At 38.9% G+C, this 22,411-nt stretch overlaps 1 protein-coding gene across 8 annotated transcripts in view; it reads left to right on the forward strand.

The window, feature by feature from the left end:
- The window catches only part of LOC124870310 (receptor-type tyrosine-protein phosphatase mu-like), a 247,633-nt gene extending 231,191 nt beyond the window's left edge, over positions 1-16,442 (forward strand). For all 8 annotated transcript variants that reach the window (XM_047368913.1, XM_047368912.1, XM_047368914.1 and 5 more), the window contains 5 exons: positions 973-1,104; positions 9,135-9,260; positions 10,100-10,263; positions 10,447-10,582; positions 15,604-16,442. In XM_047368913.1, coding sequence (XP_047224869.1) covers positions 973-1,104; positions 9,135-9,260; positions 10,100-10,263; positions 10,447-10,582; positions 15,604-15,657 — 612 coding nt within the window. In that variant the 3' untranslated portion in view covers positions 15,658-16,442. The remainder of the gene's footprint in view (positions 1-972; positions 1,105-9,134; positions 9,261-10,099; positions 10,264-10,446; positions 10,583-15,603) is intronic.
- The last annotated feature ends 5,969 nt before the right edge of the window (positions 16,443-22,411 follow it).

A 22,411-nucleotide genomic window follows, 5' to 3' on the forward strand; every position in this document is an offset into this window, starting at 1 on the left:
ACAGTGTGAGTTGGTCTGTTGTTATTCTCTTTATTTGCTACAGTTTGCTGTGTGCTTTTATTCTGTTTGTAATTTTTGGTTATAGTTCACTATTTTATTATTTGTGAAATGATCAAACCTCCTTTCAGTGGTGGGAGGAACTGACATGCAATAATCAGCGTGATATTCTGCCTGAGAAGCACAATTTACAACAACTGGCTAAAATACTCGTCCAAAAATACTTGGCAAAACAACTTACTACAACACCTGCATCTTACAGGAATATCTCATTTCTGTTAAAAACAAGAAAATTACTCAATTTATGTTTTTTTTTTATTCTTTTGGCAACATATTTTAAGTCTACATCTGCAGTATTTCTGTTAAGCAGCTGACTGCAGGCTCTACCCGAGCAGATATCCCGACTAATTTAGCCGATAATAAGATCTTCTTATAGTTGTATTGCTGTATTAAGAGCAAATTGGCATAAAAAAGTGTAATCTTCTCTGCAATAAGCATGTTAACTTGAAACCCCAGGCATTTGTTTAGCATTTTGCTGAAAACTATGTAGAAAAATATATATAAATGTTATAGACACTTTTATTATAATTATTATACTTTTAGTATTCAACTGTTATATTATCTCAACAGCAGTAGGAATAATTGCTCATGTTCTGTTTTTAACAAAAAGAATTGCATCATGCTATACATTTTTGTTTAAAACTAAATTCCATTATAGGTGGTATTTTTATATGGTTAGTATACCATGAGAACCTCATACTGGCTAATGCTTAGTTGTCACACTTACGGGCCACGGGTGAACTGGAATATACACATACTTACCTCTAAGGACCAGAGACCATATTAGAAGAACATTGTATTAATATAATGTCAACAGATATGAAATTTCCATTATAAAACTCTAGATTATGTGAGAAATATTCACCTTACATCTTTAAAAATCTTCCTTTTTCTTCTTTGTTTTTTCTCCTTCAGAGTTACAAGCAGCCTTCTGCGTTCATAGTGACCCAGCACCCGCTGCCAAACACAGTGAAAGACTTTTGGAGATTGGTGCTGGACTACCATTGCACATCCATAGTGATGCTCAATGATGTGGACCCAGCACAGGTAACCCAGACCCAATGTGCTCAAAGCAAAAGCAGCACTCAGGCAATGTTTCTTTAAGAAACATTGCAAGACTCCCACATCAAGGTTTTTTTTTCATCACCAGTGTGTTTAAACCCTGGGAAAACAGCACTTGTATCTTTTTAGAAACAGTATGGATGCAGCATGTGTTTGAAATATGGGAGATGCAGCCGAGAGGATGCCATGAAAGTGGAAACAGGCCTGTGGAAGAGGCTCTCCAGATTTCTCAGCCCGAGGCTCTGTCATAACACCCGGGGATCAAAGCCTAAAGCCAGGCTGTTCCCCCTCCACCCAAATCCACTTTCCCTGGGTGACTGACTGACTGACTGGGTAGAAAAGGCCTTTCATTCAATATTCTCACTGTAGCCGCCCCGTAAGGCAGCCAAGAAAGCAGCACAGGAGGGAATGGAAGGAGGGTGTGAAGACGAAGGAGAGAGATGGAGGTTTTCTTTCTTCCCCATGAACATCTTTGTTTTTGCATCTGTTAGATTTGTCAATTTTTGACTGGCTCCTAGAGGATGCTTGAAAGTGGAGCTTAAGCTGCTGCAGAACCTGCAAATGTGTTTGCACTTTTGTGCGATAAAAGAATTAATGGAGTGTATAATTGTATGTCCGTCTCTGTGCACGTTTTCTGCCTTGTTAATGTGCATTCTTCGGGGTAGTGTAGTTGTTTGCCTGTGGCTGTGTGACTCTGCAAGAAGGAGTATCTTACAGTGTAGAGCATGCAGACTGGGTCCATCTGTATGTGCTCTTCTCCCGCTCTGATTTAGAGCTGTGAGGCCAGCAGTACTGCTCCACAGGTGCACATTCTCAACTGTGCATCCTCACCTGCTGAGCAGAAATTGGCAAGACGTTGCTGTTCTTCTGAAGCTGTCCCTTAGGGGTGTACATCTCTGTTCGGTTTCCAGCTCATTTTAGCTAAATACATTCATGCTTTTTTATGGTTCAGCAGCAGTATATATTTTTAGGTTGTGCAGATTTCAATGTATCATATTAAATAAATTTTCTTTTGCAATCTGTTACTGCAAAAAAAGAAAAGCAAGAGAAATACTTAAAAAGAGCAGATTGCATTAATGAGATGATCGAACTTGCCAGGTAATATTCTCTGTTTGTTGCCTTACACACAAAACTTCCTCCTTTTCTACAATTGCAAGTAGATCTTTAAACATTCAATAGCACTCCAATGACTGTATCAGCTTGCAGAAACCTTTTGGCACCATAGACTATGGTTCATCTACAGTAGATTAATTTACATGTTAAAATGCCCTTTCTCTTGTAGGTTGCTCATTCCTTGCAGACGTAGTTTAATTCTGCTTATTGTTTTGCAAACACAGCATTCAGAGTTAGCTCTTTTCTACTTGCTCATTTAGGCAACAATAAGAATGAATTGAACAGGGTTTCCCAAACTTAGTTTTCTAAGTTTCAACCCACAAAATACAGGTGCAGCCATACTTACTGGCACTCGTCATAAAAATATGTAAAAAACCTCAAAATATATCCATCTTTTATTGCAGTAGCATAATCTCACACTGAAAAGTTTTAACCTCTTAAGCCCGAGGGTCTATTTTCTCAAAAATGCATACTCATACTTTACAAGGCATTTCTCAACTTGTACAATGCCTAAACTGCTAATCTTGGCATCAACTAATAGAAAGATCCTGGAGGATGATGTGGATGTGAAAATGTGAGAGTAAATTATTCTGGACCTGGGTAAATAAGGTTTAAATGCCCAAAAAATGATTTCCACCTAAAACAGATGTTTACATACAAAGCCTCTTACTCTTGCTGTAAAGAAGGGAATAAACATAATAAATTGCAACTACAACATCTGAGTGACATCTGTGGCCAGTCTGGTTACAACAAAACAAACAATTGAAAGGTTATACATGTTTAGACTTAAACAAATCCAGGCAGACCCCTACTGTGCCATTTTGGCACACTTTGACACAGTTTGGAACAATTACTAAAGTTTTGAATTTATTCTTGAAACTGAAAATGCAGGTTGCCATTATATATTTGGTCATAAAATTACAGTTTTTCCAAAGAAAAACAAAAAAAAATTAATTTTTTCAGCACCCTTTATTTTGACAATGAAAAAGGGTGAATAGAGAAAATGAAAAACAGTTCACTTTGAATCATGCCACACTGTTCTTGGTCGTAAATTGCATTTTGGCTATCTGTGTGCTTTTTTGCATGGCGTTTGAGCTGTGTCAGTGGATATGAGAATGAAGTAGATAATTTTGTAGAGGAGTCTCAGATGAAGATCTGGATATATGACAAATGTCAGTTTCAGAGTTAGTGAGCTACAAGCTAAAGAGGCCAAGTCCCCTTGTAAGGGGACAATCTGGCTTAAGAGGTTAATTCTGGGTTTTTGCCTATAACTTTTTATATGTTTGGAGCTTACAGAGAGAGGGATCTTTTCTCATTTCTCTCAGCACAATCTCTCTAGATCATCCATACTCAAGGGTCTCCTCTAAGACTCTCTTCTCTTCAGCTCACCTGAAACTGAGATGGCTGTGGAAGAAGGTTGATTTTGTATGGCAAGCTCTTTCTGATTTAGCCAAATATTTTGCAGGGTTTGCATTAGTCAAACTCCTCCATTGTCATTATTAGAAGAACATTACGGCAATCTCATAACATGCCATAATGTTGAGTGAACTTACAATATCTTAAAAAAATTCACACAAGAAATAAAAATGTATTTCTTACTTTAATCCTTCCTTTCTTGTATACTTCCTGCTTACTATACCTAATTTTTCCTTCCTTTGTTTCTTCCTAATATAGTTCCTTGTGCTCTTCCCTCCTCCCTCCAAAAAATCTTTTTATTCCTTTTTCCATCATTCCTTGCTTGAGTGTTTTTTCCTACTAACTTCCTTTTGTCCTTATGTTTTTGGGTCTACCTCTGTTTCTTCCTTGTTTCATTCCGTGTTTCATCCTTCTGTCCTTCCTCTGTTGTGTAATTTCATGCTTTCTTTATCTCATCCTCTATTTTGTCCTTCCTTCCTTTCTTCCTTCCTTCCTTCCTTCTTTCCCTTACCTTTCCTTTCCTTCTTTGAGGTTCCATATTTAAAGCCTGCCCACTGTAAAAATAACTGCCTTAAATTCATAGTGAACTTCAGTGTTTTGGATTTTAAAATAAGTAGAAAGAACAGAGAGCTTTGGAAGACACCAAACCTGCTACTATCTATTCAGAAGTAAGTGTTTCTCGCTGTCCATTGTTTCCCTGTCCTTCACCAGCGTATTGTATTCCTCTTCTTCATCCGAATCTTGTTTAATGGCCCTCTATCAAATTTCTTCTTTTTTTTTCTAAAGCTACAAGGCAAATTAACTCTTCCTCTTTGTCCGATGATGCCATGGCAACAAATTTAGGAAATGTAGGAATTTGTCATGAGAAATTGTTATGCCCGACTAGGAAATCTCTAACGTCCATAGCCAGCACACTTGGAGTCTGCGATGCTTACAGTACCCACACAGTTTGCCAGATTCTGTTTAAGAGTTCCTGATTCCATGTACAGGTCCTTCTCAAAATATTAGCATATTGTGATAAAGTTCATTATTTTCCATAATATAATGAGGAAAATTTAACATTCATATATTTTAGATTCATTGCACACTAACTGAAATATTTCAGGTCTTTTATTGTCTTAATACGGATGATTTTGGCATACAGCTCATGAAAACCCAAAATTCCTATCTCACAAAATTAGCATATCATTAAAAGGGTCTCTAAACGAGCTATGAACCTAATCATCTGAATCAACGAGTTAACTCTAAACACCTGCAAAAGATTCCTGAGGCCTTTAAAACTCCCAGCCTGGTTCATCACTCAAAACCCCAATCATGGGTAAGACTGCCGACCTGACTGCTGTCCAGAAGGCCACTATTGACACGCTCAAGCAAGAGGGTAAGACACAGAAAGAAATTTCTGAACAAATAGGCTGTTCCCAGAGTGCTGTATCAATGCACCTCAGTGGGAAGTCTGTGGGAAGGAAAGAAGCGCCTGACCTGGGCTACAGAGAAGCAGCACTGGACTGTTGCTCAGTGGTCCAAAGTACTTTTTTCGGATGAAAGCAAATTCTGCATGTCATTCGGAAGTCAAGGTGCCAGAGTCTGGAGGAAGACTGGGGAGAAGGAAATGCCAAAATGCCAGAAGTCCAGTGTCAAGTACCCACAGTCAGTGATGGTCTGGGGTGCCGTGTCAGCTGCTGGTGTTGGTCCACTGTGTTTTATCAAGGGCAGGGTCAATGCAGCTAGCTATCAGGAGATTTTGGAGCACTTCATGCTTCCATCTGCTGAAAAGCTTTATGGAGATGAAGATTTCATTTTTCAGCACGACCTGGCACCTGCTCACAGTGCCAAAACCACTGGTAAATGGTTTACTGACCATGGTATCACTGTGCTCAATTGGCCTGCCAACTCTCCTGACCTGAACCCCATAGAGAATCTGTGGGATATTGTGAAGAGAACGTTGAGAGACTCAAGACCCAACACTCTGGATGAGCTAAAGGCCGCTATCGAAGCATCCTGGGCCTCCATAAGACCTCAGCAGTGCCACAGGCTGATTGCCTCCATGCCACGCCGCATTGAAGCAGTCATTTCTGCAAAAGGATTCCCGACCAAGTATTGAGTGCATAACTGTACATGATTATTTGAAGGTTGACGTTTTTTGTATTAAAAACACTTTTCTTTTATTGGTCGGATGAAATATGCTAATTTTGTGAGATAGGAATTAATGGGTTTTCATGAGCTGTATGCCAAAATCATCCGTATTAAGACAATAAAAGACCTGAAATATTTCAGTTAGTGTGTAATGAATCTAAAATATATTAATGTTAAATTTTCATCATGACATTATGGAAAATAATGAACTTTATCACAATATGCTAATATTTTGAGAAGGACCTGTACACTTACAAAACTCTTAGGACCATTGGAATTACAGACCCACAGCATCACACATCCTCCGCCATACTTAACAGTGGCCCTTAGGCTACATTTTCAATTATTCATTCTTCACCAAATCCACCTGTAGTGTTTTTTGCCACAAACCCCTAGCATTGTCTCGTCTGACCAAAGCACAAATTACCTGTTAATGCTTTTAGCAAACTTCACATGTTTATTTTTGTTAAACCTTGTTTTCAACTCGCAAGAACTGCAGGAAAAATATGTGACTTCTAATCATTTTAAAATTTTAATTTAATGCCTGAAGAGCACCACAAGCCCACCCAACTCTCCTAAGAAACGTCTAGATCTCTGCTTGGAAAATGACAACTAGAAATCACACATTAACAGACCAACAACATTATGCAGAAAGAATTGAAACAAAAAAGGAAATTAGATAAAAATGAACAAATAAGCCATCATTTCACAGCATTTATATTCTAAAGACAAATAAAAAAATTCACACTTTTATGTGGGAAGGTGCTGCATTAACAGATTTTATGTGAGAAGCCCTGCTCTATCTAGAAAGCATGAATATGTGTGTTAAACACAAAGATGTAATCAGACTTTGAAAGAGACGGTGATCTGAACTTAGGCACTTCTTATTTTTGTTTTCGTTAACCTCCTACTTTGTGGTAAACTATAGTGAAAGCCCCCGAATACATAAAAATGTGTTTATTAGGACATTCAAAGCAATTGGAGTTGATAAGAAAAATCTAGCTTGAAGTGTAATAATATTTATTAATGGTTCTATTTTCCATTAAAAGAGTTCAAGCTGAAGGAGGAGGCCTTTAGGGGAAAGACCCAAACTGAAGATATTGTCAGACGGTGGTAAGATCTCACTAATCCAGTCACCATGTCATCTATGGAGGAGGTACAGCCCTAGGGCTCTAATGGGGGAAGGTCAGTCCATTACCGTGGCAGTAGGGTGTGTAAATGCTCCCCAGCAGCTGGATGTAGGGGATAGATGAGATTCGAAGGGTCCAGACATTGTTGGGTTGTTGTGGTTGCTACAGTTTAGTGTTGGTTGGAGTCCTGGGACAAAACCTGTGTGGTGGTTCCTTTCTTGATGAAAGGGGACTTGGAGTGTGTTCTAACTATAGAAGGATCATATTTCTCAGCCTCTCTGGGAAAGTTAGTGTTGCAAAAGAAGCTCCTACCAATTCTAAATTTCAGATTAAAGAGAGGTTGTGTGACATTCGCCTTGGCATAAGGACTAGTAGGACAGATCTTTGTTCGTGCTGGATTGCTGAAGGGGGGTCATGGTAGTTTGGTTGTGGGGTCCATGTGTGTTATGGATCTAAATATTGCTTACTTGTGTGCCTTTTGATCTATTTGGTTGACTTTGAAAGCCAATTTAGTGATTGTATGAATAAAGCAAAGGTTGGTCTGTATTCTCAACACAAAGTGGAGCTTGAGCCTGGTGCTGTTTGTACTCCAGCAGTTCTGGGCCCTGGTCACTGTCTCTGTTGGTGGAGTTTATGGACAGGATCTGGAGGAGAGGAGGGTGTCTGGTTTGGGACCCTCAAGGTCTTGTCTTTGCAGATAATGTGGTTTTGTTGGCTTCTTCAGCCCGTAACCTTCAGCATCCACTGGAATGGTTTTAAATCCATGGTTCTCAAATGGAAAAGAGTGGATTGCTCCTTCCTTCTTGGCAGTCAGCATCTGCCTCAAGCAGATGAGGTTAAGTATCTTGGTGTGTTTCTCTCAAGAGATGACAAGATGGAGCAAGAGATGAAAGGATGGATTGGGGCCTTATCTGCTGTAATGCCAGCGCTGCTATTGTCTGTCATGTTGAAAGAACTGGGCCTCAAAGCAAAGCTCTAGGTTCAGAAGTTTCAGGGTTATCAGATCCTAACTTCATGAGATGTGGATCTCAATCAAAAGAAGAAGAATGAGAAAACAGGAAATAGCTGGAAGGAGCTTCCTCCATTGGGTGGTCAGAGGCCAATAAGCACTGTCACCAGGGAACACTTAAAGTAGAACAGCTGCTTCTCCACATTGAAGGGAGTAAGGTGATATGGTGCAGGTATCTGATCATAAGGCCTGCTGGCCCTCAAGGCATATCTGACTGGGAGGAGACACCGGGGTACACCAAGAAAAAACAGTGGTAGGATTATATAACCCATCTCGGCTGTGAATGATTTTGGAATCATCTGCAGAATGAGCTGCAGAGTGGTGCTGAGGAGATGTCTGGATTTCCCTACTTGGCCTGTTAACCCTGCGACCCAGTCAGTCAGTCAGTCAGTCAGTCAGTCAGTCAGCCAGGGAGGGAGGGAGGGAGGGAGGGAGGGAGGGAGGGATGGATGGATGGATGGATGGATGGATGGATGGATGGATGGATGGATGGATGGATGGATGGATGGATGGATGGAAGTTTTGAGTTAAGTTTAAATATATTATGTTATATTTTCATAATTGTCTGTAATTCTTAAAATGACTATACTTCCTAAACCTGGCAGTGCTTATTAATTTCCAGATGACTTTCAGTTGAGTTTTAGGGATTTTTCAATACATTTTTATGAAGATTCTTTCTCAGTTGATCTGGAACAGTGACTGAAGCACAAACATTTCAGTTGTGGGAAAATGTTTGTGTTTACCAAACAGTTTGGTTCTAATTTAGGCTTCTTTGAAGAGGCAACTTGATTATTTAACCTGAATAAAATTTAACCTTTATTACAGATTTTGACAATTTAAAAAAGAGGGAAATGAATTACTCAAGGTTTCTTTTAGATATTTTACTCTGAATTGACAAACTAAGAGTGTGTTGATCAGTTAAAAGCTGCCATACTTGAGGTACATGAGTATTAAAAATCCTTTCTTCATTGAATGTTTCTCAATGAAAAGAAAAATACTTTAATTGCATTTATGGCCTCTTGCGGAGTGTGTGATTAAATTTTTTTTTTTCAGTGTGATGAGTTGAAAATCACTTTTTCTGTCTTTGGACCAGAAACTAATAAATCATCCATGTTTTTGTGGGGGGGTTTTTTTGCTTTTCTTTGTCTGTCTGCTGTTGATTTGTCTGCATCTTTTTCTGTCTGAATGTGGGACTCTGTGCCCATTCTGTTTAGCTGTGTCCACAGTACTGGCCTGAAAATGGAGTCCACCGCCATGGACCTATCCAGGTTGAGTTTGTCTCTGCTGACTTGGAGGAAGACATCATCAGCAGAATATTTCGGATCTACAACGCGGCCCGGGTACGTGGGCATTTTATGTGTAGCCTTCTGCAGCTTGTTTGTCTTCCCAGCAGTAACCACGACAGCCATTTTCTGCTGTCACCGCTCACCCCACACATCCCACACATATGTGGACCTCTCCTTTCAAGCTTCATAGAGGCAGACTCATTTCTATTCTTTAAGCCCGCTCCGTCACCACTGATTGGACCGAGGAGTGATTGCAAGATATCTTCAGGACAGCTTGACAAATTTTTACCTGCACTTGAGAAAAGGCAAAATCAGAGTTTCACACCAGCTCATGGGATCACATAAAGGTCTCCTGCATCAGTCAGTGTGTGTGTATATATATATATATATATATATATATATATATATATATATATATATATATATATAGATATTACTAAATATAAGTTCATGTTAGGTAAGCTGACTTTATAACCGTTTAACTTGGAGAGACCTCCCTTCACAGCAGGAGTCCGAGACCCATGCTGGTGTCACCTGGGGTCACCTGTGTGAGCTCTTTATCTTGTTGATGGTGCTTGCTTTTATTAATACGCTGACTGGCAAAGGCAGCAACATGTAAGGTACAAGACATGTAGGTCTAATCATATATGATCACTAACAGGAGTGATTGATAAGTTCAGACATCTGTCTCCAGTAGCAGCTCATACATCACCCTCCTTCCTCCTGTCTGCAGGATCATCTCCCCTCTATCTACCTCTGTCTGGCCTCGGCCAGCTTTAGCTCCTCTTTATGTTTTTACAACAAAATTGCATTGAACCATTAACCACAACCCTGTCCCCCCACTCTCCCCCCAACATGTTTACGTGAATAACTAGTTTGTCTTCGTCCTCCAGCCCCAGGATGGCTACAGAATGGTGCAGCAGTTCCAGTTCCTGGGCTGGCCCATGTATAGAGATACGCCCATGTCCAAGCGTTCCTTCCTCAAGCTCATCCGACAGGTCGACAAGTGGCAGGAGGAGTACGACGGAGGCGAGGGACGCACAGTGGTCCACTGTTTGTAAGTTGGCCCAGCCTTAAGGAGAACAGGAGCTCCTTAATCCAGGGGGGCTGGCATTAGAGAGAAAACATCTCCACCTACTGTTTGAAAACCCTTACTGCAACAAAATCTCTGAGCTCCATTCTCTGCTCTAGATTTTCATCATAAAACACTACTTAACTTTACTCATTATGAATTTTGCAGGAACGGGGGCGGCCGCAGCGGTACCTTCTGTGCCATCAGCATCGTCTGTGAGATGCTTCAGCATCAGCACTCTGTGGATGTTTTTCACGCTGTCAAAACACTGAGGAACAACAAACCTAACATGGTGGACCTGCTGGTGAGGAGCACTCAAAAAATTAATGGTTTTGCACCTTGTAATCCTGAAATATGTGACTACGTAGATCCTGGTAGCACTCAGTCTGATGAAAATTAAACAATAAATGTTCTGTAAACCAAACTTTAGTCCCTGTCTTACAGGGAAACATGATAAATATTTATATTCAGTTTAAGCATAAATGCTTGCAAATCACAACAGGTTGGATTAGGTCTAAGTAGTGTGTTGAAATGTCTTTATCTAACATGCTTAAGCCCGGATGAAGAAGATTTGTGTGCAACCAGTTCCTTGCAGAAATATTCATACTTCCGAAACTTTATCATACTTTTTCACAAACCACACTTTTCAGATGTTTAGTTGTAACAAAGCTTAAAAAAAACATGTATCATTTTACTTCATTTCCTATCGTTTACTAAATCCTAATAAAATACGTTGAAATTGCTGTTTGCAACATGACAAAACGTAAAATAGTTCTATGGGTATAAAGATTTTTGCAAGGCAGTGTATTTCTTAGAACATCAATGTGCATTCCTCTAAACCAACTATTCTGCAGCATTTAGATGCATTCCTCCTCCTAACACCCCTGAACCAAATAAATGGCTCCTTACCATGTCTCTGTAGAGCTGAATGACTTTGCTGATGAGGAAAATCAGCCATTTGATTCAGGTGTGTTGGAGCAGGAGCAGCATCTAAAAAGTGCAGATTAGTAGCTCTAGAGCACTGGAGTTGGCCACTTCTGTCTTAGAACCTTGCACAATTGTTTCTCTCTTACCCCTCTAGTGAAGGGTTGAAAGACTCCAGTCCTGGAGATGTACTATCCTGCAACTTTTAGACGCATCCCTGCTCCAACACACCTGAGTCAAATGGCTGAATGAGCCATTCAGCTCTGCAGAGACCTGATAACAAGCAATTCATTTGGTTCAGGGGTGTTAGAGATTGGATGCATCTAAAGGCTGCAGGATAGTAACTCAAAAGGACTGGACTTAGACTCCCCTGTTCTACAGTTCGATGATCTGGTGGATAGATTATTCTTTTCAACCATGCCACTTATTTTTAAATATTTGTATTAACTATTAAGATTTTTTGGGCTCTCTTTGGCCCAGGATTATTAAAGAAACATATTAAATGTCTCAAAAAAGCTGTCATGTTTTTCCTTTGCAACATAATTGCTTAATCTATAAGCCCCCACCTCTTTTAAACAAATTGGCATTGGAGCATCATTCAAAAAGTAATGCTGCAACAGCTCAAAATTATATTTGAGTTCTTTCTATAACGTCTTTCTGTTATAAACTTAAGGTTTAAAAGGCTATTCTTTAATAATGCTAGCTTTTTCAAAGCTTTTTAAAGAGTCCTGCATGAAACCCCATGTCATAGGTCTAAAGGTTCCTGTCTGCTTCATACTTTTGTATCTTACCTTTGAGAAAAAATGATGCTGCTTTCATACAAGTATGAATAACTAAAGTAAAAAAAAATGTAAAAAGATAAAGATCAACATCAATGTATTAGAGTTTTGAAGTGTTTTGCAGAGCACTAACAATGTGGTTGGCTTCTGGTCAAGGATGCAGGAAAGAATCAGAAGTAAAAGAAGCCACACAGCCAGCTTCCAATTAACTGATTTATTTCAGTATTTTTATTTTTTTGTTTATTTTTTATGTGTCCTTTCCAGCAGAGTAGCACTCAGAATTGTTGTCTGAGTGCCAAGAAGAAGCCCAACAGCTTTGCTTTTACGAGTGGAGCATTACGGCTAACACTATAATGCTCCACTTGATGCTCTGGAGCCTGCCAGGGCCAGGTGCCAGCGCATGCACTGACCCCAAACCCTGGTTACATACCCACCAGAACCCAGTCCACTCAGGGTCAGCCAGGACCCCCAGCCTGGGGACGACATGCCACAGGGACCCCGAGCCCACCCCAGACCCAGTAGCATCACAGGCCCCCCAAAAGCATCACATGCAGCCACCAGATATCACCCCCGAGACCCACCAAAGCCCCACCCTGGTTGGAGCCACTGCCCCCGGTGCCAGACCCCCCAGCGTCCCCAACTCAGGGACACCCCAGATGCCCCAAAACCAGACACCCCCTGAATCCACAACAACAGCTCCCCAGAGGATGAAGCCAATGGTCCCCCACCCCAGGTTTTACAGCAGCTTGTTCCTCTATTGTTGAACACGCATCTTCAATGTGTTTTAACAAAAAAAAAACAATAAATGGTTACATAGGTTTTTGTGGATTATCTTTAATCCACACTAGGTCTGTCCTTCAGCAAGCTGAGTCTCAACCACATACTTTTTGTAGCCATCAACAAACTTCTGGCATACCTCTGGGCCCAGTTTCAGAAATATTGAACTTGGTCTACTTTCTAGTTGAGACCTGGAACAAGGAAAGTGTCGGAAGTGGCTTGATCTTCCTGGAGGAGCCTGTAGATGTTGGAGTGCAACTACTCCTCAGAAATCACCATCAGGATGGGTGATTAGACAGCAATTAGACGTCTTATTATTGTCCGCATAAACATATTTTGGAGCATTAACGTTTTTCTTCATAGTCAATAATTTATCTCAATAACACAAGAACTGCACTTCATTTTTTTGCCAACGTCAGCTTTTTGTTTAACATAAATGACGCAGAAAATCCTTCAAAGGCAACTGTAAGATAATGTTTTATTTGTTTTACGTTTTATACTATATTGCACAGTGTTTACATTGATGCTGTCACCAACGCCACATGACTGTGATGCACCTGTAATTAAATTAATCTGAGTATGCCTTATTGATAACCACACAGTATGTTCATAAATAAATTTAATTTATCAGGGGGTTCATTCTCCTTTACTATACAGCCTGATTGTTTTCCTGACTGCATCTTATAGCTTTTAGTCTGGTAACTTTTTCTATGGTTTCGCTTTGTTGCTGACACACCTGAATTTCCCCACATTAAAGGGGTTTCTGTTCTGTTCTGTATTAAATACACTTGATCAATATCTATCTATCTATCTATCTATCTATCTATCTAAACCATCATATTTGTTCTAACAATTTCTGATCTACTACTTCTCATTTCATTAAGTGTTCGTTATTGCCTGCAAGTGAAAGTATTGCAACTATTGATATTTTGTTCAAACAAATAAAATCCTCCACCTCTGTGGGTACCTCACCCACATTTAGTTGATGCTCCAGCTGTTGTATTTCAACGTGTGTTTTCTGCAGCTGCATTTATAAGTATTCCATCTGACCACACATGTTTCTATGTTTTCTTGTAAGTACACTTTGTACAGCTGTTTCACAGGAAGCTTTAGGGACAGAAAAATATCTCAATTTCAGTTGCAAGTCTATTCTTTTTCATATTAGGTCATGAGCCAACCTTTAACTTCTTGCACATCATTAATTGCATATGATGAATATAGCCAGTGAATGCTGTGTAATTCAGTTGGTAAAAGTTAAACAGAACAACGGCTTATAACTGGACCTTACCTGATTAACTGTGTTTTTATATTTCATCTTGATTTGCTGCCACATCCTTTTTGTGCCTGCTGGGTTGCACATATAGACACACATTTAGTGCACACACACACACAAACACACTTTATGTTTCGTTTTTTTTTTTTGGGACGTTGAGCAAGCATAGGTTTGAGGAACTTTAATTCTCCATCAAATCAAACTCATGCATTCACTTGGTCTCTGCCACACTTATTCTCGCTATTTAGCAGCAGCAATAGTATTGCTTTTCTTTTTAAATATGTGCTGATATTCTCCGTATGCCGTCATTAATATTTATAATTCCATCGATGAGAAATATGCGCTTCGAGGCTTCTTATTTCCTCATGTTGCCATGGTTATCTGCCTTCCATTGATTAGGGCTTCTTATTTACTCGTGCTTAACTCAGGGCGACTTTGACTCAGAGTTGAGTAACCCAAGTGTTACCCCGTGTTCTGAAACCGAAAACCCTGGGTATATTAGTGTGGAGAAGGTCTACTGAGGGTATGTGCTTTCTACTCGGAGCTTGTTAACCCTGCTTCCTGAAACTGGGCCCTGATTGCAAGTTTGACCACTGGTCCTTTCAGAAATGGAAAGCTTTTAAGCAAGATTTGTAAATGTTCAACAAGGGTTGAGGTTGGAGCTATGCAAAGACCTGCTTTATGCATTGTTCTGAGGTATGTTCGGGATCCTTGTTCTGTTGGAGCTCCCAATGCTACCCAAGATTCAAACATCTAGCTGCTGATTTCAGGTGAAGTCGAGGGATTTGGAGGTTGTGGTGTTTCTTCATTATTCCATCCACTTAATGCAATGCACCCATACCATTGGCAACAGCACAACACTTCACCATTGTGCTTGAATGTTCATGTTGTTCTTAGATTTGACTCCTCTAAGCTCAATCTTTGTCTCATCTATCTATAAAACATTTCTCCAGAAGTCATTTAAGAGCTGCTGAAAATGCTTTATGCTTTATAGCTAGCACCGTCTCAGTCGAGGGTGATTTTTATTGTAGACAGAGACATCGGTGTTCTACCAGTTTCCAGTTTATGAATGGCTCAAGCTTGGTGGTGTCTGGGCTTTTACTGATCATTCTAACCAGTTTGATTTCATTTGAAGGCAAACATTAACCTCATAAATATAAATGAGGTTACTTGCTCTGACCTCAGCCCTCCAATGAATTTAAAAATGCTTTGTCATTTCTGATAAGAGGAGTGGACAATTATCCAGCAAACGTTATGGAGTTTGATATCTACAAAAAGCATCAAGGTGCAACTTATTCAGGGACATTTAACCAAATATAAGTTGGGATATGTGCATATATTTAAGACCGTATGTAAAGGTATGTTTTCATATTTTCCAGCTCTTGTTTTTGAAAATCATAGAAGTTATTTGTTTTTAACCATTCCACCCTGCAAAGTGACCGGGTCAAATAAATCATTTAAAGCCTGAAGATGTCATACATGGCCATGATGAGTGTGTATTTTATCTGAACATGTTGATTTTAAAACAAACATCTCATTATCTCTTATTTTTGTGTTTTATTTGCCCTGCAGGATCAGTACAAGTTCTGCTACGAAGTGGCACTGGAGTACTTGAACTCTGGTTAAAGTAGAGCCCTGCCGTCTCCACAAAATGCGGGACAGTGCAGAAGGACTGCAGCTTACCTGTGTGCATTATGTAAAGAGCGTGGGTAACCGGAGCCAACAGGTACACGCCTGACCTTACCTGCGGCTCCCCTTTGACCAGCTGTCCTTCTTCTTTATCGTGCAGACGGGAAAGAGTTGTACAGAGTTAAGTAATGCAGCAGAAGGAGTCAACGGGAGCACAATGAGCTGTTTCTTTTCCTTTCTGGATCTCTCTCGCTTTCTTTCTCTTTCTCTCTCTCTCAGATGCCTGTAGTCGCGTGGTTGTTGCCTTGATCCTTATTGGCTGGGCGAGCATTAGACACTGTCCGGTTTTCAACGGGAATGCACAGCACTGTACATAACGCTCCTCTCATTTCTGTTTCTGCTCAGCTTACTTTTGAAAGTCATTAAATGCAGGAGCTCAAAGCTTAAATGTTCTTAAATGTCCAGTAAAACTATGACAGCTATGGCTACATCTGCTTAAATTTTTTCCTGTATGGGGATCCAAAGCTTTATTTGCACTTCCATTGAGTTCTTGCTGTGCATATTGTAAATATTTCTGTAGATTATTTATTCACAGTATGTACTTTTTTTGTGACTCGCAGTAAGTGACAATCATATGTTCAATAGGTTTGGTTTCTTGAATGTACTGTATGCTTTTTTTCAATTATATCTTTTCTTTTTTGGTCACCTTGTATGACAGGGGAAGCCAACTGTAAAGAAAAGGATCTATAAATGTACCTACAATATAAACATTGGATTATCTACCTGGGTCTACTGTCTTTGGTTGAGCTGGGAAAGATGGCGTTGGGGCGCCATCTGCTGGAGCACTGAGGAACAGCAGAGGGTGCTACATTATTATCTGCAGATTTGATTTGTTTGAGAAAAAAATAGTATACTGTTAATAAACACTGTTTATACAAACTTATGACATATTTATTCGATTTATTTGAATTTTACAAAATAGTCAACTGTGAAACCAGCAATAAAATATTACAATTTACAGTCTATAAAACTGTGATGGGAAGCAGATTTTAAGAACTTTTTTTAAGAAAATAATCATAAATATGATAATAGTCAAAAATTACACATTTGCACCACACAAAATTATCTTCTTTGAATATTAGAGTAAACAGTTTTTGAAGGATAACAAGTAGTAAACCGAAACTAATGTAAGATTTCAGAAGTTTCTCTGTTTTTGCTTCAGTCTGTGTGATTTTTTTCATAAGTTTCAGTGATACGATCTGTTTTAATTAGCATGTTTACTTTCTTGATTTGCAAAACTGTTGATTCAGATTATGACGTGAAGCTGGACAATAAACAACCAGTGTTGCTGCTCATTTAGTGTGCTGTAATATATACAACACCCACCTCCCTCACTGGCAGCCCAGGAAAATATGTGCAGAAAACCTTAACATAGATCTTTTATTGCAGCAGCATAATATGACTCTGAAAATTGTAGGAAAACCCAACCTTAAAATTGAGTTGATTTACTGTATTATACAACTTCTTGAAGAATGAAAAACATGTTGCCTTGGTCCTGGTAGTAAAAGAAAAAAATCTAAAAACTAAATATTGCACTGGTACTTCCTATTAAAAGTCTTATGGCCTAGAAAAGGAAGCTGTCCATCCTCCTTCAAGATACCAGCAGGGAAAACAGTGCAATATGTGGGTGACTGGAATCTGCAACAATATTTGTGCTCAGTTTCCTTTACGATGGAAAGAGAGGGCTTTTATCCACTCATTTCACCACCCTCTGCTGAGTCTTCCCATCTAGAGCAGTGCAGCTGCTGCACCAGATGGAGATGCATTTGTCCGTTCCTCTTTATTCAATCTGTCTGTCATCTAGAACCGCGAGTCTACTCTAATGCTCTCTTCTCTTCGACTCATCCCACAGGTTTTCTACAGTATTGAGGTCTGGGGACTGAGATGGCAATGGGAGGAACTGATTTTGCTTCTGGGGAAGAATTTCTGTGTTGATTTGGTCCTATGTTTTGGATTATGCTGTAAAGACACCCAACAACAATCTTTTTTTTTTGTTTGCTTGAATAGGTCATCCGGTTTTTGCCTAAAATCTCCTGATATTTTAAAGAGGTCATGATGCCATGCATCCCAACAATGTTTCAAGGGCCTTTAAAAGAAAAACAAGCACACATGATCACACATCCTCCACCATACTTAACAGTGGGCATGAGCTGCTTTTCTATATATTGATCATGTGTTTTCCACCTGAAACACTGAAGTAGTTTGTTGGCAAAATAAATCAACATTAGCCTCTCGCTAAACAGCCAGATGCCAACCGGCTGTTTAGCCAGTCTAATGATTGCAATGGAGACCTGGTAAAAAACTAACAAGCAGATATGAAATCGTCACAGATTATTATTTCTTCTATTTTTTTGAAACCATTAAACCAGAAAAATATACGTGCTGCCACAAAAGTTTGCGTAGCTTCTGCTGTTTTACAAACCTGGATTTATTAGGTGGATTTGACTGAAACTGATGAGTTGCACCTCACAGACCTGGCATTGTTTGGCTCTGGAGGTTCTGTTGTTGGAAGAAATCTCTTCACTGTGTGGGACTGGAAAAGCTCTCAGACTCTGAGCTGTTTAAGTAAAACTGTAAAGAAATTAGAAAAAAAAAAGAAGTCTGCCTTAAGATACAATGACAAATTTGGAAACATGTGGATTGATTATTTGCAGATTCACCTAAATGAACAAAGCGGATTTGGTTTTAACTGAGCATCAATGGTGAGTAAAGCAGAAAAGTTTTTTTATAAGTATTATTTGTGGGGTAGAATTCAAGCTGAAGCATAATTCAGCTTGAGATTTGTGGAACATTAAATTAATGTCAACAACGTTCAAAATAAAACAAAATGCTGAATGATGATTTCATCAACAGATAAAAGTCTGCTGTATTTTCCTCTAATAAAAGACCTTTCTAATGTAAGGCCCAGATACAAAGAATGAATACATTTGTGAAGTGATGACATGATAATTTGTGCAATTTCTCTTATTTATGTAATCAAATGTCAAAAATTAAATCTAAAGCAATTCATCAATGAATCCTTTCATAGATACAGTAGAAATTACGCTGTTTGACCAACTTATCCAGGAGTAACTTGGGTGAATTCTGGTCTTGCTATAGTAAATACAGTAAAATCCCAGTGCTGTGAAAACTATTAGCTCCCTCTGTTTTTACTTTTTGTCACTTGTATATGTTTCTGCCCATCAAAAACATTTTTGTAACCGATAAAGATAAGGTGAGTAAATGAATACAAAAAGCTGTTTTTAATTGATGGATTGATTTGTTATGGGAAAATTAACTATCCAAACCAACCCAGCCCTAAAACATAACATCTGGCTGTGTCACCTTTGTTGCAACAACTGCGTCATCAACATCCAACATTCCCAGTAACTACCAGTCAGTCTTTTACGTCAATGTGGAGGAATTTCGGCCCACTCTTCTTTGCACAATTGTTTTAATTCAGCCACACTGGAGTGTCTATGAACAGAAGTATTGGCAAAGTGGTTAAAGTCATGGGACAGCATCTCAATTGGATACAAGTCTGGACTTTGACTAGGCAACTGCAAAACCTTTATTTAGTTTTTTTGTTTTTAACCCATTCAGCTCAAGGTAAGGTAAGGTAAGTTTATTTATATAGCGCTTTTCAGCAACGAGACACTCAAAGCACTCAAGGACACACACTGATGGTTAGACGTTCTTTAGGATTTCCTGCAAGAGTGAAGAATTCATGGTTATTACGAAATTACAGAAAGTTGATCCACATCATCACACTACCACCACCATTTTTGATTGTCAGCATAATGTTTTGTGTTTTTTTCTGACATGCTGAGTTAGTTTTGTGCCAGTTGTAACAGGACACACACCGTATAAAATGTTCTACTTTTATCTGGCTAGTCCACAGAATGTTTTCTCAAAAGTCTTTGGGATCATCAAGTGCAATTAAATTTCAAGATGTTTTGGATAGTTTTTTCTTCAATAAATGGAGTCATAGTTAAGAACTGCTATTTGTGGTTTCTCAGGTTATCTTGGTCTAATATGTTTTCAGATTTTGCCCTTTGGTCACATTTAGGACCAAAACACAAATCTGTGATGGGGAAAATACTTTTTCCTGGCACTGTATACAGCACCCTTCCGGTCACAGTGACCATTCAAAGTGCTTTGATACTTCAGGTCTGCACTGTCTTGCAGCTGTGTGTTGGAGCTCTGGAGCTCTTCTGCAGATTCATGCGTTAAGCTGAACTTGAGTTTTTGTTTTTTTCCTTCACAGAAAATCGACATAATTTGGGACTCCCTATGGTAAAAAGAGTTTTTTTATTCATTTATAATCAAAAGTCTATTCAAAACCTACAATAGAAATACAGTTTAATGCACAAGTAATGGAAACTAATCTTGATGTCAAAACTTTGTTGTTGATGTTTGTTTTGTTATACCCACCTTAAACCTACAGCAAACGTGGATCAAATCGTGCATCCTTATCAAAGTCTCGTGTGAAGACTGAACTATACAATGTATACAGTGGAAGAAGGACCAAAAATCAGTAGTTTTTTTAAAGCAACTTCTTGCATGGGAAAGATGTTTGCCATGAGAACCAATAAACACTCATCTCCTCTTGTTTGTATGGACAAAAATTACATGTAAAAGCACCTGCAGTACTAACACCAGCCATGTGTTGCCGCCCCACATTCTGAAATACTCTGCTGCCCTGTCAAACCAAGGTTTTAGAGGTTAATGAGGGAGGCTCACTTATTATTAGTTTCATCTGTGGGTTTATCTGGCATTAACTGGATCCAACAGATGAATCTTGATTCTCGACACATTGACAACAGCAGATTAACTTGGATTTTAGGCTGCACACCTTTCCCCAAAACATGCCAACACTTTGCATTAAAAACATTAAATACCTTGTTTTAACCTGGAACTTTGAAAAGGGTTAAGTTTAGATTAAAGAGAATTTATAGTTACTTGTTAAGATGGTGCTGCTGAAAAAACGACTATCATCTGCATAGAGGTGAACCATAACTGACCTTCTAGACCTAAATAGGAATATATTTATATAGATAAAAAAATAAAAAAGATAATGGGACACAATGCTACTCAAGGACAAAGCAAAATAAGTGCTGAGCTGTTCTTTTCACATAGTTAAAAGAAAAAATGAATTTTAGATCATTTGTATTCAAACCTATTACTTGGTATTTGGGATTTTAGCAGTGATTGTAGCTTTCTTTTTTCCTTTAGGGTGACCCGACAAGATTTAGTTAGAGATTTCCCACAGTCATTTTTAGCTAAATTGATTTAGCAAAACCAAATCAGATGTATAAGAGCTCTGTGATTTGGTCCCTGGTCTGTCTTCCAGCTGGATTGTCTCCTGTGCAGGACTTTGCATAGACTTTGCTGTTACTAATGTACTTTATTTAGACCTTTTTGCATTGAAACAGAATATACAGGTTGTTTTTTTTAGCTTGCAAAAGCTTGTTCATTAATTCCTTAGTTTTTATTGCCTTTAATTTTTATTATTTTAGGGAAAACAGGATGTAGGAGCACAGCCTAATAGTGACACTTAATACAGATTTGCCCAATTTATTATGGGTAAAGAATCAATGTGGGCTTCTCTTGGTTATTGTTGTAGTAGTAGGTTATAAAAGCATCACAAGGAACCCATTCCAAGAAATCGGCACCAAATCTGACCAGTAGGATTAGGTGCCAATATGGATTTTACTCTTGTATAATACAATAAAATGCATCAAACATTGCTTGTTGTTGCTATTGTAGCAAATTACAGCATGTGAAGGAATATTTCAAACAAAAAAACAAGACTGAAAAAATGATTATGAAGAAACCCTAACAAACCGTATCAGCTGTATGACTTCTAGCTGCTGTTCCCAAAATGGCAGAATTTTAATAACATACCTTACATAACTTATTTGACTGACACCTCTGAATAATTACTGAATAATTAATTGTCAATCAGAAAGCAGTGCAAGACTTTTAGAAATCATGAGTCATCTGCATTTACTTGCTGATTTGCATAGATTAAAATAGAAAGGGGAACTTCTCAGACAATTCTTTGCAACACATATAAATGCAACCCGTATAAGGTCTTACATGTGATGTTTGAAGGCTTCTTCCCTCCTGCAGCTCAGAAAAAGAAGCTGCTGCACCACCAGAGGTCAGTGAACAATGATTTTTAAGCTTTTTTCCTGCCCCCTTTTTCTCACTCTGCTTCTCTGAATTATGACTGCTATAATTGAGCATAAATTATGCAAACATCATTCATCTCTTGGTAATTCTTCTGTTATGAATTCCATTTAAACACCCTTGGATGGAGAGAACTTAATAAGCAGCTTGGCATTATTGAAAAACAAACATAATTTTCAAGTTCCCCCTCTATCTCATCCTGCAGACAGATAACTTTCAAAATTTTGTTGGCTGTACATTCACATACCATCGCTGTGCCTTGAAGAGTGTTAAAAAGAAGAAATACATCTTCATGGAAGCTCAGGACTCATCTTTTCCCCTAACAGAATGTTCCAGCTAGTCAGAGCCACGTGCGCTGTGGCACCAGAGATGGTTTCATGTTTCATTTCTGGAGATGTATTTATGTGCTCACTCTCAAAGTCTCGGGGTGTGGGTGAGAGGAGGAGGAGGAGGACTTTTTGTGTCTCCATAGCAGATGTTTTCTGAGGGTTTGTCCAGAAGGGCATGCAACGACAGA

Source organism: Girardinichthys multiradiatus, chromosome 6, assembly GCF_021462225.1.
Source record: "Girardinichthys multiradiatus isolate DD_20200921_A chromosome 6, DD_fGirMul_XY1, whole genome shotgun sequence".
Lineage (NCBI taxonomy): Eukaryota > Metazoa > Chordata > Actinopteri > Cyprinodontiformes > Goodeidae > Girardinichthys > Girardinichthys multiradiatus.